Source organism: Poecilia mexicana, unplaced genomic scaffold (assembly GCF_051168715.1).
Source record: "Poecilia mexicana isolate PSO_F unplaced genomic scaffold, ASM5116871v1 scaffold_9, whole genome shotgun sequence".
NCBI classification, from domain to species: Eukaryota; Metazoa; Chordata; class Actinopteri; order Cyprinodontiformes; family Poeciliidae; genus Poecilia; species Poecilia mexicana.
This window is the reverse complement of record NW_028263378.1, coordinates 29,526,126-29,539,946: the sequence shown is the minus strand read 5'-3', so window position 1 is coordinate 29,539,946 and position 13,821 is coordinate 29,526,126. Positions and strand designations below refer to the sequence as shown.

Below are 13,821 nucleotides of genomic sequence, written 5' to 3'. Positions count from 1 at the left end.
ATGTTCACCGACTTGATCTCAAAAGCAGACCCAAATCTGCATGCAACTCTTTTATTAAACTTATTTAAATAGAGTAAATGAAGTCAGTGACACAAATCCTCTTCCTGTTGCTGAGAATCGATAAAAATTTTTTTTTTTAAAAATCAGTCGACTCCTCCCTCTGCATCAAAAGAAAGGGAAACTTTCTTTTTATGTGGAAAAATTTTAAAACCCTTTTTATGTTGTAAATCTATAACCATTTACAGCTTCCTTCCCCACAAAATTGAAACTTTATTAGCTTCACTAAAACATTTCATTTGTAGTTTATTGTTTGATCATATACGTAAAAATATCACTAAATTTTGGGGAAAATTTAAAAAAGACAAATTTGACACACAATATACACACAATGTTGTGTATATTGTGTGTAATTCCACTTCACAAAGTCCTTCCTTCTGTATATAAAATTCATGAGAAAAACTTCATAAGGTGTGAATACTTTTACGGCTAAGTGTAAAGTTTACGTCGACCACATGCAGCCTCTGCTCACTGCGCTACCGTACCCGTTATGGGCGCCTCAACCTCCAGCATGCACTTCTCCTGGCGTAGGATGTTGGCCCCGTCGTTGATGATCTTTAGGGCCACGTCCTCCTCCACTCGGCCCTCTTTCACCAGGTGGTTGCGGAGCAGCTCAGCATTGGGCTTTCCGTCTTCAAACAGTTCTTTCGTCGTCAGCTTATGCTGAGGAGGGTACGGCACAGCTGGAGGACAAACAAAGAAAAAACACATTATTGTAGTGAGCATGTACAAGGACACTGCTTTGAGCTCTGAAACAATCCGCAAATGCAGAGAAATAATGGAGAGTGCATTCTGTTAAAAAAAAAAAGTTTTACGTCGCCTGTTCATCACTGGTATTGCAGCCATTACTTTAGTAATCGATTATTCTGACAATTGATCGGATTCAAAAACAACTTGCCACATTCTGAAACTTTTTCATTAAAACACTTAAAACACTTCATCCATTTTTAAAACAATATTAGAAATGCATTAAAAGATGCACATAAACAAACTATTTAATTCCAAATAGGAAAATAAACTTTTTGCTGCCTAATATGCAAACGATGCATCTGCAGCTAAAAGGTCAACATGTGAAAAGCTCAGATCTTTCTGCTGGAATGAATACCTATACACTGTAGAGCTGAGAGATTGAATTTGGATTAATCAATCAATAGTTGATAATTGTTGAAATAGTTTCATACTACTTTTGGGCTGTATTAACACTAGGGTTGCAACTAATGATTATTTTAGTAATAGATTATTAATCAATTAATCAATTGGTGATTAAGCAAAAGGTGCTTCCCAAGAGGCTAAGTTGGATAAGAATTATTTCAATAATCGAGTCATCACGATGAATCCGATTAATTGTTTCAGCCTAATTAACTACAAAATTTCAGTCAATCACAGATCGTAATCTGAACTTAAGTTCGAAACTTGAACCAACAATTCAATCCATCAAATTTGTATAAAAAAAACAAAAAAAAAAAAAAAAAAAAAACAGGCACATTTCCATCATAACCGTACAAAAGTGGAGAGGCAAACATCTTCATGCTCAGGGCAGGTGAGGGATGTGAAAAGCACACACACACACACACACACACACACACACACACACACACACCCTCCCCCTGTAAGGTAAGCTGCTCCGCACCACCTACACAATCCTTTTACTGCCATCACAAAGGTCGGCGCCTTCGAAGCTCAGGCCCGAGTGTTTCATGATCAAAAAGCTGTTAAGTGCACAAGTAAAACTGAACAGCCTGAAAGAGAAAATTCCAGCGTTGGGATGGCAGTGCACTTACAGCGTGGCCACATCGACTACAGCAGCTCTCTGCTGCAGAGAGCCACTCGGTGCCTTCTGATAAGAGCTTGTTGGCAATTAGAAGGACATCGATTACCTAATGCTCTCCCTCACATGGCAGCAAGACAGAAGAACAAATGCTAAGTGTGTCGTTGTTAGAAGAGTCCAACTCCTGGTTATAAAATAATAGCCACTCTGTGCTTCAACAATGACAGCAGCTTTGTCTGCAGATTATTCTGGACTCGCCTGAACGAATCAGGGATAGAGAGAGTCAGAGAGTGATCCAGGCTCTCTCACTCCCACCACCAGAAACAGTTAGGAGGGATTATAGCGAGAGGCTAATAACAAACCAGGCAGCAAATGCATTATGCCACCGCCTCATGGCCTGAAGCGTGGATGTGGCACCGCCTTTAAAGCAGAGATGCATCAATCAGAAATTCTACATCTACAACAGCTTTTAAAAATCTTTAATTTCTCTCATTCCTGCTGAGCACTCATTAAAACTTTATGTTACAAGCAAGGGCGATGTTACACTGTGTGTGTGACATATCTATTTAGAAACAAGCAAAAAATAATAATGACATGTTCGATGTCCCAATGTGGAGGAGGGTTGGGTTTTTCCTTCATTGACACATCGCAGCAGTTTAGTACGTACTTTAGCACTGGAAGCAAAAATCATTTTAAGAAGCTACACTTATATGTAGGATTCAAATTTTAACTACATTCTCCCCAGTTAATTATAATAATACGTTAGGACCGTTAAAACATACTGAAAAAATATGTTTGATTCAACAACAAATTTTGCTGGACGATAAATTGTCCCAGTAATTGATGCGATAAACATTAATAGTATTGTTTTAAGACAATTTCCGAGTTATATATTGATAATGGCATAATAAAGCAAGTTTGCCCTCTCACAGAATAATACACTTTAATTTTGTACCGAACACTTTGCACTGGAACTGTAAGAAATTTAAATGTCCAAAACAACCAAAATCAGTAAATTAAAACAGAAAAGTAAAATGGATTGAAATGCCTGTGTAAACAAAATTGTTCTTAAAAAACATGAATGATAAAAATGTAAATGATCAAGCTAATTTTAAATCGTCATTGATTAATTGATTAGTTGCTTAATGCCTCAGGCTTAAATATATAAATTTCCAATTTAATTGAAATAATAGCACATATTACTGTTGGGTTTCAACGGTACCAAGAGTGTCATTTAGAACCGGCTCTAAGCAGGAAAAATTAAAAATCCAAAGTATGGCGCAGATAGGCGCACTCAAGTTTTAAATGATAAATATTAATTAATTTCCTCCCATTTACAGAATAGTAGCTGGTGGTGGTGCCATCTAAGATCCCAAGCAAGTGCATAGCTGTTACTGTCTGTGTGTACCGGCCCACTTATCCTAACCTAACTAAGATCCTGAAAAGTCTCCCAACATTTCCAAATCCAGCGAGTTCCATGACACAGATTTATAAAGTTCAAAAGGATAAAACAGAGCAACCGTCCTGTAAAATGTTCATCCTTCCTGGGAACTGCTGAACTCAGATCCGGGTTAATTTGCCCTGATTCAACGGAACCTGAAAGTTTCATCGTGTTGTGACAGTAAGAGACAGATATCTGTGGACAGATCGAACTCCTCCACCTCCTCTCTGTGCTGCTATTGTCATCTGAAGAAACTCAGCGTTCCCGACCAAAAGCAACCAATCAGAGCCAGGAGGAGGCTTTTGTGCTAAATTAGTACATTTAACTGATACGCAGCTAAATATTAGCTAACTCACCGTTCCAGGAAAACTGTTTATCTGCCGTCACTGGTAGCTACATTAACCAGCTCTAGCATTCACAACAGGCTCTGCTGCAGGAGAAGCATACACACAGGCATGATCGGCAGCACTAAGACCCGCCTCCTGGCTCTGATTAGCTGTTTCTAGTTAGAAGACAGAAGAGCTTGATTTTTGAGACAGATTTTCTGTCTCATTTTAAACAGATTCTACAAATATAAAAAGATTTTTTTAATAAAAGGTACATATGGCAGCTTTAATGTTTAGATGCTGTATATTAAGTTAGTGAACAGACATTTTACTTTTAGCTAATCTAATCCTCCACGTTATTTTGCAGTATGACTTGGAATAGAAATCTATCAGATGTTTTTCACCAGCTACTACTGCAACCATCCGATCCGGGCTGAGCAAACTGGAAACCGGGGAAGGATTTCTGGGTGACATCTCTGATTACAAGAAATGCAGCATCAATAGCACACTTTACTTCAGGCAGTTTATAGAGACGTAAAAAACGGACGGTTTTTGCCATCACTGATGGTCAGACCCAACACTCCTAATAATCAAATCAATGTGAATGTCTGCGCAGAGCCCATCCCATGCTATCAAATGTGACACATATTCCAATATCAGCCAGTGCAGATGAGGACTGCTCATGTGATAAAAGCTGTGCCAGAGAGGCAATGAACAAGGACAGGAAGGAGAGAAAGAGACACTAAGAATGTTATCGCATCCTCAGAGGGCAAATCAAAGTGCAACCTGAAAGGAGCAGTAATGATTTTTTAGTGTGTGTGTTTGTCTATAATAATCAAAGCTGTGTATAAGTGTATAGTTGGCTGGATTCAAGGTCTCTCCTGTTTTCATAGTAAACAAAGTACATGACACATTGTTTTTACAGCTGATCTGATAGAGTCCAGTCACTAAACACAGGATTGGAGGTGGTGTTTGACTGAAAGTGAAGGATTACCGGTAACTGATGTTAGCTCGGCCACAGACAGCAGCAGCAGCATGGACCAGGCTTGACTCGCCCGGAGCTGAGGACAAGCTGTCATGTGTTGACCGGTGAGGTATAAATAAACAGTAAGTGCTCCCAGACCTACAAGGCACGGCCATGAAGAGAGCTGTAAGCTGAGGTACAAGTCTTAAGAACAGATTAGGTAAAGCCTCTATTAGCGAGGGCTTCCAGATCCAAGGGCTGTTTACTTAAAAGCCTCGCCACACATAAGGGGAAACCTGAGCGCACACAAAGCAGGACCTGGAAGGACATGAAGAAAGAATGGGGGAATGCATCAGGACCGAAAAAAATAAATAAATAGATAAATAAAAAACTCAGGCGGATGTTTTCAACAAAAAGTCACAAGCGGTCGCTGGAAGTCATTACGCTCGCTGGACTGTAATAATGGGTCTCAACAGCGAAGAACTGAAAACTTAGTCCAAATAAGCAGACGTGGCTGTCCTGCTGTCCAATAGTAACATCCATCCACCCATTTTCTAACACGCTTATCCTCAGTGGGGTCGCCAGGGGAGCTGGCGCCCATCTGCAGCGGTCGACGGGTGAGACGGGGTCACCCTGGATTGGACGCCAGTCCATCACAGGGCATCCAATAATAATAACAATATTCATAAATTCTGGGTTTATTTGCATGCAGGATCAAGACTTGAAGACATACCTGCAAAAGTATTCAAAAAAGTTTACATGATGGCCAAATAAACCTTTATGCATGTGATAGTTCACATCATAGTGAAGGAAAATGAGAAAAAAAAATCTCATTTCACAATATGATAAACGATGTAGCATATGGTTTATCATTTATCTTGAACAATTTCTAGTTGTAATAAGAATTTTGATTTAAATAAAATCCGAATAAAATTCTGTGAAACCAACTAACTGCCTTAAGAAGTTACCATAACTAGTGAACAGAGTTCACCTGTGTTTCACAATATACGTGTAAGAAAGGCTGTCAGAGTCAAGACCTAAATCCAAATGAAAATTTATAGCAGCGCATAAACCTGTCGCAATAGGGATTTAATCAATTAATCGCAAGATCAATTCAAATGAACTCTGATAGCTTGCATTCTGATTATTAATATTTTTTAAGGTTTGTTTCCAGAGACTTCATAATCAGTTGTATTTATCGTTTCGGATGCGTGCGGTTTTGTTTCCGTTTTATTTATTGTTTTCGGTTATCATGTGTTTTGTTGGAATATCTTCCAGTTCCAGTATTTTCCTTTTATTTTTTTTTACAAAATTAAAGTTTATTGGTCTTTGAGAAGGCAAACTTGCATAGTTATGCCATTAATAATATATGACTTCAATAAATGTAGTTTCAAAACAAAAATGTTATTGTTTATTGCAATAATTTCTGGAACCATTATCATCAAGCAAAATTAGTTATGGTGACAGGCCTAACAATACTTTAAAAGACACTCTTCATCATGTCTGACTGAGCTTGAGCTATTTTGCCAAAAATGTCTTACATTGTGCAAATCTGGCTGAGATATTTCACAAAGCAATTGTAATTACAGCACACAAAGTGTTGACTCAAAACAAAAGTAAGCCACACATTGTACTTTTTGTCAGTAAAAAAAAGGGTTTACGTATCCATATTGCTACAAATCCATATTGCCCCTGTCTGAAGTTAAATTCAAGGGGTATGAATTGTTTTTTATGGGGAAAAAAATTAAAAATATGCAGACACGGTGAACTAAACCACAATTTTCCTCCCTAACACATAACCCAGAAAAAGCATAGTTAGCTAAAAACTAATGAGCTAACAATATAATAGTCAACTACCACCACCCTGACAATGGCTTCCTATTAAAGCCTGCCTGGCCTAATTAGCATGAATGTTGGATGAACTCTTGAGAAGTGCAGACGCGCGCGCTACTGCGCCGCGCGCCACGTCAACACCCCCCGGTCTGGCATGACAACAAACGACACGAGGCACAAAGAAAAGACCATCCGCCGCGCGCTGCCCGTCCAGGATAATGTTTTTGACAGCGATATGAGCCAGCGTCTAGAATATGTTGGCTATTGTTTCAAAAATCGACACAATAAGCCGGGCTTGAATTACAAAGCTGCGGCTGGGTGGAGATGAATGGAGCGGTACCGCAGCCGGATGAATCATGAAGTCCACTTCAGATTACTCTAATTATCGGTGAATGTATTAGCCTTGAAAGCTAAATCAGCCAGCCTGGGGTGTATTTGCCATAGCAAGCTGTGATCTCTAGTGGTTGCATTTCACTTATTATTATTATCATCATGATTATTATTATCATTTTTATTATTATTATTTCAGATGGAAATAAACTTATTTTAAATTCACATTAGGACAGTTATGTTGTGCAAAAATCGAAAGCAGAACTGCATGACCTGGGGTTTCCTAACAGCTTACAGTGCTATCTATTCTCTTCCCCTCTCCACACTATGGCTGGCCATGTTGGGAACATTGCTCGGGAGATTCTTTCCACAATTAACTCACTCTCTCCTCACTGGCTCAAGCTACAGCATTCCAGTCCTCTGGCAGGACATTCTCCCGGTGCCCTTGTAGACAGACCGGGATGTGGGCTGCGATGGCATTAAGTAGTCGTACTGGTGAAGGAGGCAGCGTCTGCAGGGGCTGGGTTATGTCCTCTCTCTCTGTCTTTCTCTCTCATTAGTTGCCCCTTACTTGCCTGACCCAAAAACAACAAATGATGGCATGTCTGTCTATAGCGCAACCACAAGCTCAGTGGGAAGGAACCAGATTTTTTTTCCCAACTGTGATAAGATAGCAAAGATTGTTAAGTAGTTGGTTTGTTGCGGACTGGAGTGCGAGTGCGTGTTTAGAGAGAAAAAGTTTAACAAGGGGAGAGGTGTGGTCATATGACGGCGTATTGGGGCCATTGCAGATATAAAAAAAACAAAAGAAGTAAATTTCTCAACAAAAAAAAAAAGAAAAACATGAAAATTTATGAGTTCGAAAAGTCAAAAAAATTGCTAGACAAAAACTCCGAATTTTTTGCACAAACTAATTTGAGAAAAAATGTGGAAATTTCCATGTTTAAAAGTAATAAATTTGCAACAACAAAAACATTCTTAGCCCAAAATATTCAAACTCATTAAAGCTTAGCTATTTTTTCTCTGAGATTAATCTAAAAAATTCTGAGTTGTCTTCTTGCAACTTTTCAAACTCAGAAGTTTCTGAGTTTTTTTCTAGAAAATTTCTGAGATTAATCCAAAAATGTCTCCGTTTTTTTTTTTTGTGGAACTTTACTGTACGTTTCTTTTTCTATCTATGGCCCTAATGTGTGGTACAACCCCTGGCAAAAAGTATGGAATCACCAGTCTTGGATGAGCACTCATTCAGACATTTCATGCTGTAAAACAAACTCAGATCAAAAACATGATACAATATTAAGGTCGTTCCAAAGTGCAACTTGTTGGCTTTCAGGAACACTCAAAGAAATGAAGAGAAAATATTGTGGAAGTCAGTGAATGATACTTTTATTGACCAAACACAGGGAAATAAATATGGAATCACTCAATTCTGAGGAAAAAAGTATGGAATCATGAAAAACGCATAAACAAAAGACCATTCAAAATACATCACTAGTATTTAGTTGCACCACCTTTGGCTTTTATAACAGCTTTCAGTCTTTGAGGCATGGACTTGATGAGTGACAAACAGTATTCTGCATCAATTTGGTGCCAACTCTCTTTGATAGCAGTTGCCAGATCAGCTTTGCTGGTTGGACCCTTCTTGTGGACCATTTTTTTCAATCTCCACCACAGGTTTTCAATTGGGTTGAGATCTGGACTATTTGCAGGCCATGACATCGACTGAATGTGTCTTTCTTCAAGGAATGCCTTCACTGTTTTTGCCCGATGGCACGATGCATTGTCATCTTGGAAAATTATTTCATCATCACCAAACATCTGTTCAATTGAAGGGATGAGAAAACTGTCCAAAATGTCAATGTAAACTTGTGCATTGATAGAAGAATTAACCACAGTCATCTCCCCAGTGCCTTTGCCTGACATGCAGCCCCATATCATCAAGGACTGTGGAAATTTGGTTGTTTTCTTCAGGCAGGCCTCTTCATAAATCTCACTGGAACGGCACCAAACAAAAGTTCCAGCATCATCACCTTGTCCAATGCAGATTCTTGACTCATCACTGAAGACAACTTTCATCCAGTCATCCACAGTCCATGATTGCCTCTCCTTAGCCCATTGGAGTCTCGTTCTTTTATGTTTAGGTGTCAATGCTGGTTTTCGTTTAGCTTTCCTGTATTGAAATCCCACCTCCTTTAGGCGATTTCTTACGGTTCGGTCACATACATTGACTCCAACTTCCTCCCATTTATGCTTCATCTGTTTAGTTGTACTTTTTCGGTTTTCAAGACAAATGGCCTTAAGTTGTTTGTCTTGACGCTTTGATGTCTTTCTTGGTCTACCAGTACGCTTGGCTTTAACAACCATTCCATGCTGTTTGTATTTGGTCCATATCTTGGATACAGCTGACTGTGAACAGCCCACATCTTTAGCAACCATGCGTGACGGGTTACCTTCTTCAAGAAGTTTCACAATCCTCTCTTTTGTTTCAAGGGACATTTCTCTTGTTGGAGCCATGGTTCTCACCACTCCACTTCGTCCAGCAGCCCTCCAAGGTGTCATGACTGCAGGTGTTTTGAACTGCACACTAACGGGCACATCTAATCTGGGGCAGGTGTCCATTTAGGGAAAGGAAATAGACTGGGTGTGTCCTTTTTTTTCTACCTCCAATTTGAGTGATTCCATACTTTTTTCCTCAGAATTGAGTGATTCCATATTTATTTCCCTGTGTTTGGTCAATAAAAGTATCATTCACTGACTTCCACAATATTTTCTCTTCATTTCTTTGAGTGTTCCTGAAAGCCAACAAGTTGCACTTTGGAACGACCTTAATATTGTATCATGTTTTTGATCTGAGTTTGTTTTACAGCATGAAATGTCTGAATGAGTGCTCATCCAAGACTGGTGATTCCATACTTTTTGCCAGGGGTTGTAGTATGATCCTGCTAAGGACTAGCAAGTGGCTAGTCCTCTTAATAACTTTGGCAAAAAAAAAAAGTCATAAAGAACCAAGTAATGTTTTTAAGAAGGTTTGAGACATTTTCACTAGCCCAGGGGCCCACATCCTTGTAAATTTGGCCCTGCTTATTATCACTGGCAAACCCAAAGAAACACAACAGCCAGCAGTATAAATTTACTGGTCATCCAAGCAGGATATATGTATAATATTTGTCACTAATATGAATCTATGCGAGGAATGCACATTTATCTTTGACTCATTGCTGGTTCTGCTCAGCCCCCTCCTCTCATCCCTCTCTAAATATCACAACAGCATAAGAAAACTCATCAGATTCTCTTCTGGCCCTTGGTTTGGGGGTTTTCTGCCACAAGAGTTTTAGTGGGGCCCCTGGTGAGTAAGTGAGTTTGTAGCTGCCATTTGTGCAGCGATATGTCATTTACCATCACACAATTTTGTTTCCAGGATTCCAGACAGCAATACAAAACAAACATACGCAGAATGTGTTGCCAATTTTTTTCACTCCCGCTAAAACAGGAACATCGTAATATTGCTAACGTTTGAATACGACAAATTCATGTTTGGTTTTCCTGAAGGTGAGATTTGTTTTTAATCGACCAAATAGTCGGTTAATAATTTATCCCTTCATTTGACACACATGCTTAAATGGGTCTGGATTCCCTTAAGAATTTTAAGTGATTCATATCCTCATTTCAAAATTTTACGATTCATTTTAGAGGACAAAAGTAATTAAGTATTTTTGTTTCATGGCAGAATGTTTCTGTCCCTGTTTCAATAATGAAAACTTATTCAGATATAAATGTAACTCTTTGAATAAAAAGGTAATAGAAATAATTTACCATTTATTCTAGTCACTGTCAGGCAAAAACATATATCAAAAAATGTTAAACATTCCATTTCAAACTGCATATAAGATATATATTTTTTATTTTAAGCGGCTTTTTTTGTGTTGTAGGTCACAATATCTGAGAAGTTGAAATGAAGATTAAAGGACATAAATTTCCTCAGAATGTAACCGTCTTAAATCTACATCCACGACCACTTGAAAGTTGTTTTGATGCTCTAATGTGAAATTAATTTTAGAATCGTGCCAAATATATTCTAACAACAGCCTGTCCCTACTTCACCGACTGATAGATGCAGACCTCTGAGCCTTAACTTATTATTTATACAATTAATCAAATCAATGCCTCAGTGAACCATCGTTCTGGGTGTATTTAATATGCCACAGAAAGAAAAAAAAGTGTATCCAAGCAACAGGAAGTAGGATACACTTTTTTTCCCCAAACAAGAACAAAAATCTCTCTCATTCTCATTCGAACAAAGGGTGTAAAGTTTGGCCAAAAGCTACAGGTGGTTTCTCTCTCCACGCAACAGTGACTCACCTTTGATAAGCCGTTCTGTGGTGGACTGTTTCTCCTTGTCTTTGTCTTTATCCTTCCCTGACATCTCTGCTTCGGCTGGGGTCTGCCTTCAGCGGGGAGAGAGCTTCAGTTCTGGATCCAGCTATCCAGCGGAGAGGCTAGCGCATAAGTCCGCCCGTCCAGACTTTCGGCTGGGTCAGCGGTGCCACTTTAATGTTAGCGGTTCCTCACGCGCTTCCCACCTCCAGCTCCCTTCGTCTGCTGCTGTAATTTACCAATAACCAGACTAGCTTACAATATTAACGCTAGTGAATAATTAAAGCTTAAAGTAGTGGCTCTTTACACAATTCTGGAGATGGAATGAACTAAAAACAACAATTAATACGCACGAGGAACATTGGAGCTGCAGTAATTGACAAGCTCGAGCAACGAATATGTTCCCCAGAGGAAGCAGGTAATCCGATTTAGTTACTCTTTTCCAGCTAGTTAGCCAGCTAACATCTTAACGCCTTGGCAAGTCAGCGGACAAGCAGAAAGAGCAACGAAGGACCGGCGGCTCATTTTGTACCCGCCCGTCGTGATTTGCAGGGAAAAAATAAAAAAAAGCAAAGTGACAGCAGGACCTAGAGACGCCTTTATTTAGTGTGTGCACACACACACACACACACACTTTAAAAAAAAAAAAAAAAAAAAAACTGGCGCGGCACGACTCCCTCCAAGATGCAGGCAGCGTCTTGATAGCGCGTCCTCCTCCTCCTCTTCGGATTAAATTCTAATCTGACAGGGAGTGAGGAGCAGCCCAGGGGCGGATTTCCTCCAACATGGTGGAGGCCAGCCGATGTCGGGACTATGGAAACGTAACACGTGGGGTTAGGGGTGCGTTCAACAAAACAAACTGTTTTTTTAGAAAAGAAAAAAAAAGGAATCTGAATACATGAAGAAAAGACTGAAGAGGTATAGCAAACATTTAAATTCTACTGCAGCCGCAGTGTTTATGTTAGGGAACAAAGGGTGGAAGTATATTTGGACATATTGACTATATCTTAACATTCTGCACATAATCTAGAAATGTTTCCGTTTCAGAGAGAATAGAATAGAATGTATGGGCATCAAGTTAAAACTGCATTATGTGACTTTTATTTTTTCTGTTTTTTTTATTTTATTTTATTAAACATATTTGTTAAAACTGTCACTATCTGATGCCAGTACGGGACAGATAATCTGTGAAAAAAATCGTGCTCCTTTGCCTCCTCCTTGTGGTCCTCCTGTCATCTGCAGAAATACCCTCCTAGATCAGACATAACCAATCAGAGTCAGGAGGAGGGTCTTAGCACTGCCAATAATGCCTCTGAATGCTGCTCACACCCTCCCCCCTTCTACAGCTATAGTTTGCTACAGCAGAGCCTGTTGTGAATTCTAACACTAGCTGACAGGACCACCAATAATACCGATTAACATTTTTTGTAACGGTAAATTGTTCTTCCTCTAGCAGTGTGTACAGGAGCATGATTGACAGCACAAATACATTCCTCCTGGCTCTGATTGGTTGTTTCTGACTGGGCGTTCCTCCCAGAGAAATGGTCAGTTTCGCATATCTTTTTATTCTGCACAAAACAGAACAATTTAGAACAAAGTGGCTTTGCTTCTCCTAAAAAAATTTTTTTCATATTTGAATATAGAAAAAAAAAATAAATGTATTTGTATTTTAAGATGCATACATCCTGAAAAAAACTGAGAAAATAAGCCAAGAGATCAGGAAGAGAAACCTGGACCTCTACAAATTCTGGTTGATCCTGTGGTACATTTTCTAGATGCGTGGAGGTGACCTGTTCATAAGCATACTATCAAAAGTGGCTTAAAAACAACAAAGCTAAGCTCTGATTTCAGTCCTAGATAAAAACTGGGCAGAGATAAAAAGGTGTGTGTGAGCAAGGTGACCTAAAAGTCTACCATTGTCCTGAACCATATTTGGTCCAAGTCGTTCATTTTAAAAAGCAATCCTACCAAATACTAAGAAAATTTATTTATACTGATGTAAATACATTTTCTTAGAGCCTTCTAATACAATATTACACAGACTTGTATTCATTTCCTAAAGGTAGCAACAGATTAAATCACTAATATCAAAATATGTCATTTGTTGTACATTTAGATTATTTTGCTTATCTGTTTTCATAGTTAATTTTTGGTTTATACACATTTGTAAACATTTTCATTGTTTTGCTTTTTTGTTTGTATGCAAAGAAAAGTCTTTAATTTCTTTTCTTTTTAAGCCATTTACTTCTAAAGCTTGGAACATGGGATTATTCAAAGTTGCTATAAAAAGAACAGAAGTTTATATTCTATACGTTATTCAGCTTTATTGAAAAGTTTCTTGTTTTTTTAAAATGAAGTGTTGCTTAAAGGTCCCCTTTGTGCATGAAGGTGAAATATTTTGAACGGAGGTGGCGACCGTTCAGACAAAAATTCAAGCTACAGTGCCATTTCAAAGTGCGAGGCTGTTTCTTTAAAACAGGCCACTAGGGGGCTCCCGTTTCCTTTTTAGAAACCGCCACCTTTTACAGAAAACAGATGACGGAAAACAAGATTACAGTATGTTCTTTTTGTTTTGATGTTAACTGCTGCCTAATGGCTCCTAAAACTCTTAAGCCTGCGTTTCTAAACGGCACACAGTTAGTGGGGAGTCTTTGTAAAAAGTCGTTCGAGTCTCATTAATGAAGCTTATTTTGCTGCAGAGGAGCCTGATCTGCTGCACAGGTTGGGA

The 13,821-nt window shown here is 38.9% G+C and overlaps 1 protein-coding gene across 1 annotated transcript in view; it reads right to left on the bottom strand.

Annotated features, from left to right (window-relative positions):
• ppp3cca (protein phosphatase 3, catalytic subunit, gamma isozyme, a) overlaps nt 1–13,805 on the bottom strand; it is a 36,711-nt gene extending 22,906 nt beyond the window's left edge. The window contains exons 1-2 of the mRNA XM_015010817.2: nt 11,079–13,805; nt 543–740 (exon numbers count right to left, since the gene is read on the bottom strand). Coding sequence (XP_014866303.1) covers nt 543–740; nt 11,079–11,142 — 262 coding nt within the window. The 5' untranslated portion in view covers nt 11,143–13,805. The remainder of the gene's footprint in view (nt 1–542; nt 741–11,078) is intronic.
• Between the last annotated feature and the right edge of the window lie 16 nt (nt 13,806–13,821).